Source organism: Pelecanus crispus, chromosome 9 (genome assembly GCF_030463565.1).
Source record: "Pelecanus crispus isolate bPelCri1 chromosome 9, bPelCri1.pri, whole genome shotgun sequence".
In the NCBI taxonomy this organism is placed as follows: Eukaryota; Metazoa; Chordata; class Aves; order Pelecaniformes; family Pelecanidae; genus Pelecanus; species Pelecanus crispus.
The window spans coordinates 28,057,946-28,075,200 of record NC_134651.1 but is presented as its reverse complement, the minus strand read 5'-3'; the positions used below and the strand labels follow the sequence as shown (position 1 = coordinate 28,075,200).

Here is a 17,255-nt window from a genome sequence, read left to right as displayed (position 1 = left end):
GAAAGCAGAATGTGGTTGACCTTCATCTGCAAAGATTTATCCATTCCAGATTAGTAAATTTGCCAACATTGCACCTACCAAATGAAGGGAGTTGAGTGCCTCCAGTAATTTTGTTTTATTTGGAGCCAGTATCACCAGAGACTTCCCAAAATACACTGTTTTAAAATTTTTGTTCTCAAAGCCCAGCAAGTACAGGAGTGGTCTTTAGCCAGATGTCCCCTTCAATGAAGTAAATGTGTAACTGTTATATTAGGCTTCATAGCTGAGGTTGCTTGTTGATACTGATGATGTACTTTAAATTAGCCAATGTGCCTTAGCTCTTTATATAGAAACAATATAGGAGGAAGGTATACCAGTTACCTTTCTGTGGGCCTCAAGTAGTCACTTGTAGTCAATCAAGTAGTCATCAGGGTGGAAGAACTCTTGTGTGTGAAACATTGGGGTGTTTCCTGCCTCTCCTGTCTACTTGATAGGTAAAGGGCCCTGCCATCTTGAAAATTCTTGTAGAAACTTGTTCCTGTGACAGTGGTAAAAGGATTTCATGTGAACCTGGAGCATGGGAAACTGGGAACATCTTGGATTTTGTACTCTGGATTGAATCCCACCTGTACTCTCTCACTATAGCCCCTCCCTAAAACAATATACAGTGGAAAACTTTGAGCTGGAGAAAAAGGGTTTTTTTCTTCCAGTGTTTTGAGAGGGTGGAGAAGGAATGTTGTTTTTTTCTCCAAGATATAGGCAAAGTCCAAAGACAGTGTGTGTTTCCTGTCTCTAGAGTGCAGTATCTGTATGTAGGAAGAATTTCCAAGTTCTAAGTGGAGGCTTGATATGCCATTTCAGGTACTCTGTTTCCTCATTGTTTCATTGCCTGAAAAAGCTGCATGATGCGAAGACAGGGGAATGCAATCTCCTGTCCTTCCTAAACCAAATTTTTAAAAACGTCCCTTTCTACCCAAGGAATCTTGGCGCATAGTCATGCTTTCTTTTGTTATTCCTGTCTGAGCAAGCAGGCATACTATACAATCTTCACCAAATATCATCTTACATTTTTTGATTTTACAACTCTAAGAAGGAAAATTAAGTGTACCTTTCTCTGGTACTTGAATACTTTTTTTTTTTTTTTTTAATAGATAACCACACAATTTGGGGTTAACACTGGTTAATAGTATCAGTGAAGAAGTGGCATCACCATGGTTTCTGTGAGAATTCTGGTGCTACACAGCTAAACATATTTAAAGAAGTACAAAATCCAGAAGTCCTGAAGCAAGTACTAGCATTTATTTCAGTGGTGGTGTATCCTTGTCAGGATGTCAACAGTGAAAGCAGCATGTATGTCTAGCCTGAGTTACTGGTGTATAATGTGGATTCTTTTTATAAAAATATTTGCATCATCCTTTTGTGACACTGTTGCTCTTCATTAAGTACTTTGTTTTATGTTTTATTTTAAATATAATGTGATGTAAATTAGGAACTAAGAGACTATCCTATCTCCTAAACTTCTGGTAGACTTGTCCTTGAGCTTGAGCATAGTTGCTTCTGACTCTTAATATGCTGACCTTGGCTCTCCAGAAGATGGATTCACAGGATAATGTTAACACTACTATGTTTTTCTTGTTTAATCCTTAATCCTACTTTAAATATTCAGTCTTTCCTAAAACATTGCAAGAATGCTGTACATCGTATTGGATTAAATGTATAGAACTCATATTCTTTTTGTTACAGAAGTAGAAAATATATTTGGTTTATATAAAATGTGTGTAATGTTTATGGTTTACTGTATTCCCATTTTCTTTAGCATGAGACTTGTCATGATGCAGCAGTTTATTCTTTCTCTCTGCACATTTGGGCTTCTTTCCTTTTATGCTTCCCTGTGCCTCTTAGACTGTCGTCTTTTCCTCATCTGTCTTTCCTATCCATGTTGTAATTTCTTGTATGCTTTGCTTTCTCCTGTTTGGGTGTGTGTCATGTCTCACCACCACCCCCCCCCCCCCCCCCCCCCCCCAGTCTTTCCATCCCAAGGTATGTAGGGATGTGGAGGGATTTCCTAAATCTGTCTGTCATGTGTTTCCTTCCATGAACTTCCATTCCTCTCCTAGGTTCCTATCACCACTTACTTCTGGTCCATTTTTTTCTCTAAGGGAGCAACATTTCAACCCTTTTGTTTCTAGGTTCCCAAAGACAGGATGCATGTTCACTGGCGTGTGTTTTCTTTGCAGTGAGACCAAACTTTGAGGAAGGTGGGACAGCAACAACGGGGAGGAAGCATGAGTTTATACGCTCTGAGAGCGAGAACTGGCGCATCTTCAGGGAGGAACAAAATGGGGAAGATGATGATGGAGGCTGGCGACTGGCAGGGTCACGGAGGGATGGTGAGAGGTGGCGCCCTCACAGTCCAGGTGAGAGGAGGTCTGGAGAAAAATGCAGCCATAGTTATAGGGAAATCAGGGCATGGGGAAAGCAGAGGAAAGGGAGGTGGCATATGGTTTGGGACAAAAATAGGTAAGGTTCATGCGGTTTTGGTCATTAAATACTGTTTTGACATACATGGGGCATAAAATTATGTGCCTTTTTGTTTCTTTTTAATGTCTTCAATACCCTAACATATTTAAGGGAACAATATTTTCCAGGTGTGTGCTTGCCTGTGTTGTGCTCCAGGTGTGTATGTGCCTGGTAAAATCAGGGGGTGTTTAAATAGTACTGTTTCTCTGTGGCTGTGGTGCTGAGGGGAGAGAAGTTACCCACATTAGGTAGCATATCTAAGGCTGTGGAGTGATGCTGACAATAAAGCATTCAGGTTGTTGGCCTCTTTCTGGTTTTCCAAGTGTGTTTGCAATGCCAAATCTCAACATATGTTGCTCTATGCATCTTGTAGTTAGGTATAGGATGTCTAGTCTCACTAAATTTCAGGCATCTGTTTGGTGTCATCCTCCCCTTCCCTGACCTGACAAATTCAGTCTGGTTCATTTGCTTTCCAGCATTGCATTGCTAGAGTTGCAGGAGAAATACAAAACGGAGCTTGGTATTTGAGTAGTATGGCTGAAACTTTTTTTTTTCCTCCTCCTACTTTGAAAAGATCTTGTTAGCCAGTCATACCTGTTGTGGGATCTTGGTTTTGGGTATCTTTTGGCTGCGGAAGGCTTCTGGGGAAGCAAGGGAGGATTGCAGCTCTTCTGTTACATCCTCATAGGGAGGCAAAGGAAGCAATGGGGCATTTTTGGGGCTGAGGTGGACAACTTCTTTTCTTCAATCCAAAAAAGTCACACTTGCTCTTACAATGGGTCTATCACCCTTTTCAACATCCCAAAGGATTTTCAGTACTATAATGGTTGTGAGCAACCATTACCTCCGTTAGTAACGCTCTCCACAGCTATGCATTACTCTGCCCTCAAACAACGGCTAGCTTGTACTAAAATTTAGCAGTGAGCCCAAGGCTAGATTTATTATCAGATGTTTTCTATTTAGAGCAGAGCTAAAGGGCAAATTTTGAAGAATGTCATTTTCTTTTCCCCAATGTTTGGTCATGACTGTTCATTAAACACTGCTGCTTTGTTATGTAGTTCAGATGACATCAGGCAATCTATGATTGTACCTCATGATGATCAGATGCAGCATGATACTCAGGAGTGGAGTGTTTTGCAAGTACAAGCCTGCATGCTTTAGCTTAAAAGGAAGCATAGACCTCGAAGTTCAGAAGTTCATTCAATGTCTTGAACTTCTTTGGAAGATATTCTGAGGAAGGTTTTGAAAATTAGTCTTTTTTCCATCATAGGAAATATTACTGCTTGCTTGAATTTTTGCTGTAGTGGACAACTAACTTAAAACTAACCTGTAAGTGAAGTTAGCAGGTATAATAAAGCCTGTTCTAAGAATTCTGTGAATCTGCAGAGAAGTTGCTAATTTTCAGATAGACTGACTTGACAGCTGTATTGTACTAGTCTCTCAGCTTTGGTCAGAGCTGTATTTGAATTTTCCTGTTAGTAGTAGCCACAGGACCATCAAAATGGTTTTAATCACATTCTTGCTTTAAACAATTAGTTTAACTCAAATAGCTTAAACTGCTTCTTTGTATTTATTCTGCTGTTAGGTAATAGTACTAATCATGTGTCCTGCTAAAAATAGACACGTCTTCAGAGTACTGTCATCATTTGTTTAGCTGGACCTTCCTTTGACTTGGTTCTGCTTACTCCCTACTAGATTGTATGCTGCTTGGTTTGGGTTTTTTCTTTTCTTTTGGGTGAGAACAGTTTAGAAGAATGTAGCAGTTGTCAGGCTCGAGCTTATCTTCTGTTGTTAAGCAAAGAATATTTTGATTCCCACAGACCATTGTTTTTCCAGCTTTTGAATTCCTCTTGCTCCTTCAGCTGTGTTTACTGCAGGATGGCTGACCTAAATCTACTCATTTTGTGCTTTTTTTTTAATAGGCACAAAGGATCAAGAGGATGGACCGCTTTTGCTGAAGCGGTCTTGTGCCCCTAAGTATAGTTTCCCAGATTCTGTGGTCTGTAGCTAAAGTTAAAGCTAATGTACTGTAGCTAAAGTTAACTTCCTTGATATAGTTGAAGGGATCTGTCATGTGTCCGTGCTGTCTTTAAACTCTTCTCTCACATGGCTATGCCTCATATGAAGTGAGGGATCTTCTGAGTATTGGTAGTAAAGTGAAGAAGCAAATTAGACTTCTCCTTAAAATAGACAAGCCTAATGCTTTTTTCCTTCTACTACTTAATTCAGAAGGATGTAAACTTGTGTGTTTTTGCAGCTTGAAAACTGTCTGGATTGCATCACCAGGCTTTTCCAGTCAGAGTTTATGGGGTTTTCTACCTTTTTCTACTACTGTCCGTGCACTAGGACTAGAAGTCTGATGAGAAGACATCCTTCCTTGGCTTATACAACAGAAAAGTTGTTCTGCTAGTTGTTCTGGGTAAATGTGGTACCACTGCTATTGTAGATGTGAAATATGATCTTTAGACTGGGTTAACTATCTGTAAGAAGAATTTGACTGTACATTTAAATTCACTGGCTGCTTCAAAGTTCTCTAGATTTTTTTTTAATTTTTTTTTTGTCATCTTTTTTAATGATTTAATGACTGCTTACCTAAAAAGCCCCTTCTTTCTGCTGTTCCCATTCTTGCATTCATACAATGATTGCCCTTTAAATTTGCAGAGCAAGTCCATTTTATCAGATACATATACAAACCTTTTTTGGTCTCAAAACTAGTGAATGATTTATAGATGTTTTGGGGTTTGTTTTTTGTTACCAAGTCATCCTTAAGGAATAAGAATCATCTCTTCTTGCCTAAAATTTCTCTCTGATACAATTTTGTGTCTTCAGTTAAGCAGCTCTATTAAGATCTTTTTCCTGAAATGCATTTTAGAGAGGCCTTAGTCTATAATCTCATATAAAGATTTTTTGGTTGCTGGTTTTTTTGAAAGGTTTTTCAAATTCATCTTGGTTCACTCCATTTTCAGAATCAACTGTTGTGAGCCAAGTAGATTTCTTATGTTTTGGGCATTGTGCTTCTTGAATATCTTAAAGCAGCTAAAGTACATTCGAGAATCTTGCTCTAAAATGGATCAAAATAAACATTAGGTTCATACACAATATATGCCAAAAAAGTAATATGTGTGCTATGTCTTTGTCTTTTGTTTAGTATTTAGTATTGTTTAGTTTAGTATTGTTCATTGGAAATTTGTTTTCTGAATTAGAGAATATAACTTTTAACAGAGAAGTAGCTATTAATAATTGAGACTGAAGTGTACTTGGATTTCCTGAAGCAGCCAGTAGTCCTTTCTTTCACCTATAATGTCACAATAAATTGCAAGGGGTAAATTTAGCTTAAAATTGTTTCTTTTAACTTGGAATCTTGATCATATAACTGGTGCCTAATGATACTACAGGAATGATTTTAAAGCTATGTTTGTGTCCTAACTGTTGGTTAAAAAACTTTAGGTAAGAATTTAAGAGTTGTCTTTACTTTTGGCTTGCTTTAATGGTTGGCAGCCCTGTATTTCACACCCAAGTTGCTCACTGTATTCTAACTAGGCTTTTATAAACTTTTGTTAAGAAACTTGTAAAGAAAGAAGGGGATATGGCTGCTCCACCTACCTCTTCTTTTTACCTGTCCACCTAGCTCTGAAAATGTGTGGGCTATAAAAGGAGATTATGTGACTAAATCTAAAGACCATACGGTAAACAAAATGTCTTTTAAGTTCTTAATTTGAACTTTGAAGATACCTGTAATTAACAAAATGCCTAGAAGTCACTTTCAAAAAACATGTTTCTGGGTCCTACTATGAAGAGCCTGTGCTCCTGGTGTAGGGATGTGAACAGTGTAAAAACAATTGAGACTCTTCTCAATGCATGGTCTCAAGATGGACCATTTACAGATGTATAGAAAATTCTTAATACCAAACTTTTCTCTTCTATACAAAAGAGAGCTGAAGAAGAGATGTTCAGCTATTTGTGAGCCCCAGGATAGCAGACAGACAGATATTAATCTGTTTGTGTGATAATGACATTGCCAGGTTCAGGCCATAGCTCTGTTTTTCCACATATTGGGAAACCTGACATGGACATTGCTGGTTGGACTGAGGAGATGTCTGCCCATGGTTTTAATCAGAAATGCAGTATGGTTGTCAGCAACTTCTCACGCTTAAACCTTGGAAAAAGCCCTCCAATTCCAAAGGAAGTCCTGGTTTTGATGTGTTGATATTTCTGATGAGGAAGGGGGAAGTAAACTTAACACTGCTTCTGATGCCGTGTCAGTGCAATTTCAGTGTCAGGCCTTTTCTTTCAGGTAGACTGTGTCGTCCTGCTTAGTTGCTGGTTGCTCCCAGAGATGCTTTTGTTCTTTTAAAATTGAGCAGCATTTCAATGAGATGTTCATATGTATGACTTGCTTGAAAAGAAGGCCCTTAGAAACCTGCACCCCCTGAGTTTGCACTAAGTTGGAGGCCAGGGCGTTGTGGGCAGAGATGGCACGGGGCATGATGCAGGCATCCTCTTCTGAAGAGGATGCATGAAATGGTTATTATTTCATACAATCGTAGAATACCAGGTTGGAAGGGACCTCAAGGAACATCTGATCCAACCTTTCTTGGCAAAAGCAGTCCTAGACAAGATGGCCCAGCACCCTGTCCAGCTGAGTCTTAAAAGTGTCCAGAAGTGTACTTGAGCTCTCTGGAGTACTTACTCCATTAGTGCATCTTCAGTGAGACTTTGTATTTGCTTACACATTTTTTGAGAAGTTATTGATGAGCAAGAGGTTGACATAACAGGCCTAAGATGTTAAGATCTACTTTAAAGCAGGCAGAAAAGACGGGATAAGTGCAAGCTTACTGTGTCTTATATCTTAATGACATTAAAAAGGTTGCCTCAGAACATTGATTTGACAGTTTTGCATACCAAAAATGTTATTTATTTGTTTCCAAGGCATAACTAGAAGCATAGATTAAGTTATACAGTGGAATTATTTGCAATTAAGCACATATGGTATAGTGAAGGCCTTGTTAAAGTCTTAACTTCTTGTGTTTCCTTGATAAAATATAATCTTAGAGTTCATAGTGTTTCTAGAAGGAGTTTGTTTTACATTTCCTGTATTTGAGACAAAGGGGGATTTTTGTATGGTTAATATTAATACTTAGGGTATTAGGGTTGATGTGGAAACACTCCTCATTCATATGAAGCAAATGGAACAGAGGACATTTCTTCTCTTTACTGTGGTTTTTTTTTTTTTTTGGTAGCCATTTGATAAACAGACTGCACTGATTGCACAAATTCTGAGCAACAAAATAGTTTTTTTGTTTTGTTTTTTTTTCCAGAAGAGAGCACAGTCCACTAGTAGCACTAAACTAAGGTGCTTTCATTTTTGCTTTGCACCTTTTTGGTAAAGATAGCTCCTGTTGGCTGGAAAGCTGTTTACAATCCTTTCACTTCCAATTTGTTTTCCTTAGCAGTAAGTTCTTTACAGTTTAAATAGCATTATTGCAGTCAGAGGATTTTAAGCTTGGCTGAATGAAGATGTCTTCTAAATAAATTAGAAAGAAAAGTGAAATCAAATTTATACTTGAATTTGGAAAGTTTTCCCTCTTTTCTTAAATTAGAAAGAAAAGTGAAATCAAATTTATACTTGAATTTGGAAAGTTTTCCCTCTTTTCTTAAATTAGAAAGAAAAGTGAAATCAAATTTATACTTGAATTTGGAAAGTTTTCCCTCTTTTCTTAAATTAGAAAGAAAAGTGAAATCAAATTTATACTTGAATTTGGAAAGTTTTCCCTCTTTTCTTATTATCATTCCAAGTTTTGGTATTCCATGGCTAAAAAAATTACTGTTCAAGAGATTTAACAGTCCTTTCAAAGGTGTTTGAACAGTCATCAGTCTATTTTTCATGTATATGCACAGAAGTGTCTCTGAGGGCAAGAGGAAAAAAGCATGGGTGGTTTGTTCAGGATGTGACTTTTGCAGATTGCCTAAAAGAAAATATAAAATCTTATATGTATAAAGATGCCAAAAAAGATTTAAGTCTGGCTGGTAAATTCAATCAGCATCTAGTGTCACTTGTCTTATTTTGGTGCTCCAGCATGTTTTAGATTATGTAGCCCAGCTTTCTTAGCCTTATGTGGTTTTGTAATGCTCGTAATACAATTTATAATGTGGGGATATACAGTGGACAATATTTGAAAGTCTCCCGCTTAATGGTAAGATACTCCTTTTCTTTCCCTTATCCTTTAAGATGCCTGTTCATAGGTGTATTGTACCCTGTAGGGGCTTTCTGAATTTCTGTCACTGTTGTCATCTCTTCACCCTTCCAAGTAAGCTACTACCCCCTGGGACTGTCTTGTAAAGTTACTTTCCCCTCATCTTAGACGGCCCTCGTTCTGCAGGCTGGCGAGAACACATGGAGCGACGGCGGAGGTTTGAATTTGATTTCCGGGAGCGAGATGATGAACGGGGCTATCGACGAGTACGATGTGGGAGTGGCAGCATGGATGACGACAGGGACAGTCTCCCTGAGTGGTGCTTAGAAGATGCAGAAGAAGAAATGGGAACATTTGACTCCTCTGGAGCGTTTCTGTCTTTAAAGGTGAAAAGCTGTCTTGGGCCCTTTGTTCGCTATGAGCAAATGTCCTGTTATGTCACGTGGATTATGGATGATTATGTTGACTTTGTAGAAGGTGCAGAAGGAGCCAATCCCTGAGGAACAGGAGATGGACTTCCGACCTGTGGAGGAAGGGGAAGAGAGATCCGACTCTGAAGGGAGCCACAATGAAGAAGCCAAAGATCATGAAAAGACCACCAAGAAAGAGGGCGAGAAAACAGACAGAGTAGTGGCAGGTAAGGGGGACTTCTCATGCATCTGTTCTATGCTGCAGTGTAGAATTTCTGTTAATTCAGTTACGTAGAACCATGCAATGTTACAGAAGCAGTGGAAGAAGCAGTCCAAACATCTTCACCGGCTGCCAGGTCAGATACCCCACCGAAATCCCAGCCTCCAGACCCGCTGCAGACAAGCCTTTTTGAAAGGAAGGAAGAGTCTGTGCCAGAAAGAACAGAAAAAACAGAAGATAAAGAGAATCGAACAGAGAATATACCACCAGCCAAAATGTCCAACAGAGGGGAAGGTAATAAACTTGATAGATAAACTTAGTAAGTTTCCATTACTTGTTATGATTAGTCTTGGTCTCTTTTAAGAGGCAAGGACTGAATTATGGTGATGAAAAGCCAGAATTCATTAACTGGTCTATAAACACGGGATTTTTTGGATATGCCTTCTCAAACGCTTACAGTGCACTGGTACTTCACATTACGACACGGTCTAGAGAAATATGAGCTAGTTGTGGATGTGCCTCATTGTGGTAGAGCAGATCAGTCTGGACAAATGTAAGTGGCCAGGGAACAGGATATGCTGAAATGTGCTGAGTTCTGCACTGTTAGAACTAAACTGTTTGTTCCTTGAAGTTAGTTTGGGTGTCTGTGCTGTTAACAATACCAATATGCAGTCATACATACAGGAAGATCTGAAAATACTTTTGCTTTGATACTAATTTTGAGCAGTAGAATGTTTTCTACAGTAAGTTCTTAAAAGTCATTTTCATTTATGTTAAAGATAATGACCTAATTTTAACATTTTTCTTTAGATTTGGCTTCTGTTGCTCAGCCTTTGCCACAGATTTCTGCGGAGACAGCTTCTCCTGCTCATCTTTCTCCTCCTGTTTCCAATTCAAATCCTGCTCTGCGGTCAGTTCAGACATCTGTCACAGCTGCTCCAGGCATGGGCAACATTCCCACTGACCCAGATGATGAAGAAGGCCTCAAACACCTAGAGCAGGTAAAATTTTTCAAATTCCTTTGTTGTTGACAATCGTGAGACTGGAAGAATGTGGAACGCAAAAAATATTTGAAGCCCATAAAAATAGAAATCCATCTGAAACTTCACACTGCACAGTGTATACTGAAAGTTACTTTTCTTCCCTCCACTATTTTTTTGGAGAATAATTCAAGCCTATGTAGTATTTTTCTGAATAAGAGGAGTACTATACCCAGTGTTAAAGAGCTAGAGATCCTAGTGCTTATGACCACTATCAAGTAGCCTTACCATTTGCCTTGAGAAACCATAAAACAGTATGCCCGATATGTTTAACACCCCCCCCCCCCCCCCCCCAAAAAAAAAAACAAACCCCAAAAACCCCAACCCAAAACATAAACGAAGCACAGACTCTGTTCATGAAAGTTTAGCTGGGATCTAGAGCATTTTTCATGCTAGTGCTCCCATACCTGTTTTATTTTTCACCATGATACTGTGTGGGACCTTGGCAAGTTGCTTTAAAGTTTTACTTAAGCAGGTGATCCATGCTTATTCAGGATTCTGACAAGGTGGTAGACTGAGCTCAGGGTTTGTGGTGCTGTTACACCAGTCCTTGAGTTGCCTGTAATTCCTGGTACACTCTTGAGCACTGGGTAGTACAAGGTGGTTGTATTTGGTACGTTCATTATCAAATCTGTAAGCACACATCTAACTCTTGTATTCCTTGCTGGTTTTAATGTCTCCTACAGCAAGCAGAGAAAATGGTGGCATACCTGCAGGACAGTGCCCTTGATGATGAAAGACTAGCAGCAAAAATTCAAGAGCACAGAGCAAAGGGTTCCTCTATGCCATTGTTCCATGAAGCCATGCAGAAGTGGTACTACAAAGATCCACAAGGAGAAATTCAGGGTAGGTCTGTGCCCTTTACACTTCCTCTTTTGTTTCACAGAACAGTTAGACTTCATCACAAAATTACTGCCAACAGATACTGATGCCTGTTTTTACAAAAGCAACACAGGGAATTTACCATTCTAGAATTAGGTTTTGAAAATGGACCCTTCTACCCATCACTGCCCCCATCAGCTTAGCATGGCTAATGTCCAGAATTGTATTTTATCATGGCTAAGGTTTGCCATCACTTCATGTTCCTGTAAACTGAGGTTAGACTAAAACCTGGTTTTCATGTCAGTAGTTACTCAGATTTCCAAACAATAGTGGAAACAAAACAAGAATGTGACCATTCAGTAGCTTGTTGAATCCATGAGAAACCTTGAAATCAGTTTTCTAGTCTCAGCCTGAAGACATTGAGTATTCAGGGATGGGTAACTTGTTTAGAATCTAGAGCAAAGAGACAACAAGTTTTCACAAGCCAGTGCTCACCCATAATCTCAATTGAAATTGTACTTGCAGCCAGTGCATTATTTGTTCATATAATACCAACTGTTTCATGCTTGCATTTTTCACTTAATTTCACTCAATTTTTTTGCAATGGAAGTAGGAGCAGGCCTTTTGTGTAGATACTTGCATCTTTTGCTTTCAGAAGATACTTTTCTTTTAGAGGTCTTGGGGCTCTGTTCTGGCAGCTGCTTAGCTGTCTCCCAGAAATGCAAGTAAGCAGTGAGTTCCTTACTTGCTGTACTTCATGAAGTAGTAGTTGCTAATTCTGTTTAGTGTGAATGACTTCCTCAGCTATGAACTCTAGATAGGATTTGTGGGGTCTGTGCCAGTCTCTTATCTCTTCTTATACATCTTTAGGGTTTTCTTCTCACCCCTTTAAGTTTAAAGGGTATTAACCATAAATCGGTTTTATTTGCTCAGTGTGCTTCAAACTCTATGTTAGTTGCTGTTGGTCTAACAGTTTTTCATTGGAGTAAGTACTTCTTTGAATGTGACCTCCAGAAGTAAACACTCCCACATAACTTTTTTTCTTGGGATACCTCTTGCAGTTTCATATTCTCTGGGGGGAATTGCCTTCTAAAGATACTTTTACAGAGAAGGCAAGAATTACTGAACATTCTTGCTTTTCAGAAGGTACTTTTGCAAAAATTGTATTTACGTGGTTCTTACTCTGTTAAATAACCTATTTTTTTATTTACACTGGCTTTGTGTCCATTTGGATATGTAAAATTAGTATAGGAGTCCTCCTTTGAGGGGAGTGACTGAAACTTTTCTCAGGAAAAAGAGGAAGAGAAGGAGAGGTACAGCTTTTTGAGAAAGGAAAAGAGAAACTGGTTTCCTCATTATCTTAGAAAATGTAGTCTTGCACTTGGAGGTGGAGAAGCAAAACTTCTATAAATCATGAATTCCTCTGATTTGAAGGCAAGAGTTGAAACAGACTAAGGTTGTTTAATTATCTGTGCAGTATATGTGGGGAAAGTAGTGCTTGTGCTTTTAGCACTGTCAGCTAGTGGATACTGCTGAAGTCCAAACTAGAAATTGCAACTGTTGTCAACCTGATGCTGAGCCTGAAGTAGTGAGCTTTGCAGGAAGGCAGGATGTGTATTAGCTGGACCAAGCTCCACACCACTGTGGGTGCTTGGCTTTCATCTGAGAGCTGACTTGTATCCCTCCAATGAATGGTAAAAGCAGTCATGCACTTTTCAGTAAAGACCATCTGGGGGAATGCTGTAGCCACTGTAAAGATCTAGATAAGTCCATTGATGCTCCAGCCTTGAATTTACTGTCTGTCCAGACAAGTGGATGAGACAGATAGGAATGCTAGGTACTGTGTTACTTTAACAAGCACCATGCTCTTTGTTTCCGGTATGCTCAACTTGGCCTTACTTCCCCTCCCCCCCACATGTGTATTGGTTGGTGTTATTTCAGGTCCTTTCAGTAATCAGGAGATGGCAGAGTGGTTCCAGGCTGGATACTTCACTATGTCGCTTTTGGTTAAGAGAGCCTGTGATGAGACTTTCCAGCCGCTGGGAGACATCATGAAAATGTGGGGCAGGGTTCCCTTCACTCCAGGTCCAGCACCGCTTCCACATCTGGTAATTATGTGACAGTTACAATATTCAAATAGTCCTTGTAACAAATGGAAACTGAATTATTTATGTGTCAACTGCTCTGTCTTGGAATTGCAGGTATTCCAAGCACTAAAGTTGAACGCTGTGTTAAATTACCTTTTTAAGAGGAGAAAAGCCACTCAGTTTAAAAAATGTTTATTTTGCTATGTCTGTGGCTGGAAGGCTTGGTCCTGTGATACATACAAGTGCTGTGTATTTCAGTCACCATAGTACAGGCTTTGTTTGTAACTGTTGATCTCTGTCTAGATATTTTTCTGTTTTCTCTGTCTTTTCAGTTCAGAATGCAACTTTTACATTGCTTGCATTTGCGATATACTACTACTGTTATTATATATATTATTAAAATAGAATGTTTTATTCCTAAACATAGGGTGAGCTGGACCAAGAGCGGCTGACTAGACAACAAGAGTTGGCCCTGATCCAAATGCAGCACCTCCAGTATCAGCATCTTTTAATACAGTAAGACTGCCAGTCCCAGAGATCTTCCAGTGGCTGTATTCTGCTCTGCATTTTTAATCATCTGGGTTCAGCTTCTTTGTCATTGTTTCCTTGGGCAGTGGGGCTGGGAGTGCTTCACTTCCAACAGCAATAGCCTGCTTCCACAAACACCAGAGGCTCAATAGTCTACAGGATTAGGACAGAGTGTGGCTACCTCTTTTTCGGTGTCATGCATAGCTACTTTGGTGAGGCCTGCTATATAGGTAGCTGTTATGGTCAAACTGAATCCCAGCTATCCTTATAATGCAGTTTGGATGTTTTGGAGTCAGGGGAAGGCTACAGGTCTTTTGAACTGGAGATGGAGAAGGCAGAACATATTTTTGGTCTGCTTGCTCAGCTTTTTGAAGATCACTGGAAGGTAACTGCTAGAGAAAGCAATTTGTCGTCCATTTTTGTCAAAGTTGTCAATTGTTCAGTTCTGGCCCATTCCTAATAACTGGTTTTGTAGGAGCTTAGACAAAAGAAAGCAATCAGATAGACTGCTTGTTCAAGGGGTCCTGAAAGCATGTGCCATGATTATGATTTCTGAATACTGATGTCAGCTTATGATTTGATAGGGCGCAAGAGCCTGCTGCTGTACTAGGGGATGCCTTGACATACTAGGGAAGAGATTGATTTGTATAGGTGGGCAGTCATCAAAGCCAGATTAATTTGAGCAATCTGTATGTAACTTATAGAAAAAGGGCAGAAGTGTTGCGCAGCTTACAAGAGTAACATTGGACAGCAATAACCAGTTGACGTAGTTGAGGGTGAAGAGAAATTTGGTTCTGCTCGTGTGGGCCAGTTTGTTGTATTCTTGTATTTTGATTCTTTCCAAGGCCCCATTCTGTGGCTTCCTCTAGTATTTAGCACGTACATTGTATAGGTCAGTGGGCATTAGTCCCGGAGAATGAATCTCTGTGCAACTTCTGCAACTTGGGCATTATATAAATAAGCAAGTGAACAAATACCAGTGATTCTCTGCTTCTTTTTTGAAGACAACAATATGCACAGGTGCTGGCTCAGCAGCAAAAGGCAGCCCTCTCATCCCAGCAGCAGCAGCAGCTTGCTATTCTCTTGCAACAGTTCCAGGCCCTGAAGATGAGGTGAGTTAGCTCAGACTTGAAGTGAATACCATTCTTCCTATACTCTAACTTGTATATAGTGATAATTATAATCTTGTCAGTGGTCCATCCTATTCAGGTTTGCTCATATTTGAGCATTACATATTTTAAAGATTGTCTGAATATGAAACAATTGAAGGATGTCGAATACTTCTTTATATATGTAGCCTTCACCTTGGAGAATGTTTATGAAAATGAGGAGGAAAATCTTGTAGTTGAAATCATACCTTTTTGACAGATCTGTTGTGCTTGTTAACAGAATGGCTTTGCCAGTTGAGTTCTGCCAATAGTAGATGCTTGTTCCTCAAACTTGCCTATAAGCATCAAATGCAAAACTGTAGCAGTAGCTGGCTTAGCCCTTGACTTGGCAGCAGGGATGAGATGAGCAAGAACTCTGCAAGCAAGTAGTATTGTCCACATCATATTTTTGTTTTAAATAGAGGTGTGGAAGGAAAGGAGTATTTTACAAGTTACTGAATCTCATGCGTGTTCAGAGCACTCCACTCCCTGGAAGTGGCATGTTGACTCTTCCTGTTGGTATTACAGAATATCTGAACAGAACATGATGCCACCTGTTACAAGGTCTGTGTCAGTGCCGGACACTGGCTCAATATGGGAACTTCAGTCAGCTTCACAGCCTACAGGTAAGATACTTAGCATGTGTCAGATATGTTGAGAAAAGTTCATGGGTTAAGAGCCAGCATTTTTGAGATGATCACTCCCTTTTTGACGCTAGGGGAAACTTTCTGCATCAGTATTTTTTAACTGTTTCAGGCTACTTTCCCTTGCAGTTTAAAAATCCATTTATTCTGTGAAGAATATGGTAATTTTTTCTATTGTTATAGGAAGCCTTGATCCAAGGGGATTGAGTGTTACATTATAAAGGTGTTCTGCTCAGGTGGGAGGAGTTTGAATAGCTGGTTCTTGTGTAGAATTTTGTAGGAAATTCAGCCTTGCTTCAGTAATGAGCAAGCTGTGTTCTATAGGAAGAGAAAGTGGCCCTCTGCTGACTAAGACTAATGTATTGTCATGATTTTAGTTCACAAAGTATAGTAACTGCATACACAAGATTTTCTCTTTTCAGTTGTTTTTTGTTGGTGTGCTTATTTTTGCTTGTCAATGTTTGTTTTCTTCCCTATCTAGTCTGGGAAGGAAGCAGTGTCTGGGATCTCCCCATTGATGCTGCAGCTCAGGGACCAGCTCTAGAACAACTTCAGCAGCTTGAGAAGGCCAAAGCTGCAAAGGTCAGAAACTGTTTTGTACTGTAAGAAGCTGGGATTGCTGTTTTGCAATGTAACTGTTTCTTGAGCTAATGGAAGACTATTAGCTCTTCAATCTTCAGGCTACTCTGTACGATTTTGATTAGATTTTCATGGAAAATGCCATAAAGAGAACATGGGTTATCAAAACCAGTTATGAAATCCTTGTGGACTGCTGTTAGGAAACCATTGCTGTGGAGGTACTACTGACCTCTAAAGTAGTGGTTATATTTTTTACACTTGTGATTAAAAACTCTTCACTAGCCACCTCTGTTTTTAAAATGGAATCATTATGAGCTGTTATGCCAAACCCTGAGTAGGAGCAGGTAGTCATTCTCTTAATCCTTGCATCTTTTCACCAGAATTGGTTTGGGGAATTGTAAGAGTTCTGTTTGTCAGGGTTGTTTCACACTTACTCTAGTATTAAATTATTTCAGTAAGTTTGAACCTGTATGATTCTGTACATTTCCTGAAACGGATTATTTTATGATGACTGCAAAGCAACTCACTACTAGCTTCTAAAGTCAGAGGTTATTTTAAAGAGCTGATGTAGAAAGACTGACTGGAGAACTGGTGTTCATTACAGAACAGAGATTGTCAGAAATTGTTCTAGACTTTCAGGAATCTGACCCCAGTAGGCAGCCAGCTGATAGGTAAAATTACAGTTAAGGGAGAGCATCTGTCAGAGGCTTCATCTGTTATGTTGTTACTATAATCTCAGCAGAGTTGCCCTAAGAAATGGTGTAGGAATACGTTACCTGCATCTGAGTGTAGTTTTATGTGAATTGTAGCTAGAGCAAGAGAGGAGAGAAGTGGAAATGAGGGCCAAACGAGAGGAAGAGGAGAGGAAAAGGCAGGAGGAGCTTCGGAGGCAACAAGAAGAGCTACTTAGGAGGCAGCAGGAAGATGAGAGGAAACGACGGGAAGAAGAAGAACTGGCCCGCAGGAAGCAAGTGAGTTTCCTCAATGTAGTTAATCTCTAATTAATTTTACTACTTTATAAAACTCACTTTAAGAGTCCTGTGGGGTCTAATTAATCTTTGGTAGGTGTGTATGAAGACAGTTC

At 39.5% G+C, this 17,255-nt stretch overlaps 1 protein-coding gene across 13 annotated transcripts in view; it reads left to right on the top strand.

Moving 5' to 3' along the window:
- Positions 1 to 17,255, top strand: part of GIGYF2 (GRB10 interacting GYF protein 2) — a 79,342-nt gene that overhangs the window by 49,105 nt on the left and 12,982 nt on the right. For 6 of the 13 annotated variants that reach the window (XM_075716392.1, XM_075716391.1, XM_075716398.1 and 3 more), the window contains 12 exons: positions 2,217 to 2,396; positions 8,862 to 9,079; positions 9,168 to 9,330; positions 9,417 to 9,617; positions 10,134 to 10,324; positions 11,050 to 11,209; positions 13,127 to 13,293; positions 13,700 to 13,788; positions 14,805 to 14,912; positions 15,477 to 15,574; positions 16,074 to 16,174; positions 16,981 to 17,142. In XM_075716392.1, coding sequence (XP_075572507.1) covers positions 2,217 to 2,396; positions 8,862 to 9,079; positions 9,168 to 9,330; positions 9,417 to 9,617; positions 10,134 to 10,324; positions 11,050 to 11,209; positions 13,127 to 13,293; positions 13,700 to 13,788; positions 14,805 to 14,912; positions 15,477 to 15,574; positions 16,074 to 16,174; positions 16,981 to 17,142 — 1,838 coding nt within the window. The remainder of the gene's footprint in view (positions 1 to 2,216; positions 2,397 to 8,861; positions 9,080 to 9,167; positions 9,331 to 9,416; positions 9,618 to 10,133; positions 10,325 to 11,049; positions 11,210 to 13,126; positions 13,294 to 13,699; positions 13,789 to 14,804; positions 14,913 to 15,476; positions 15,575 to 16,073; positions 16,175 to 16,980; positions 17,143 to 17,255) is intronic. The other 7 variants (XM_075716403.1, XM_075716402.1, XM_075716401.1 and 4 more) reach the window with 3 other exon arrangements.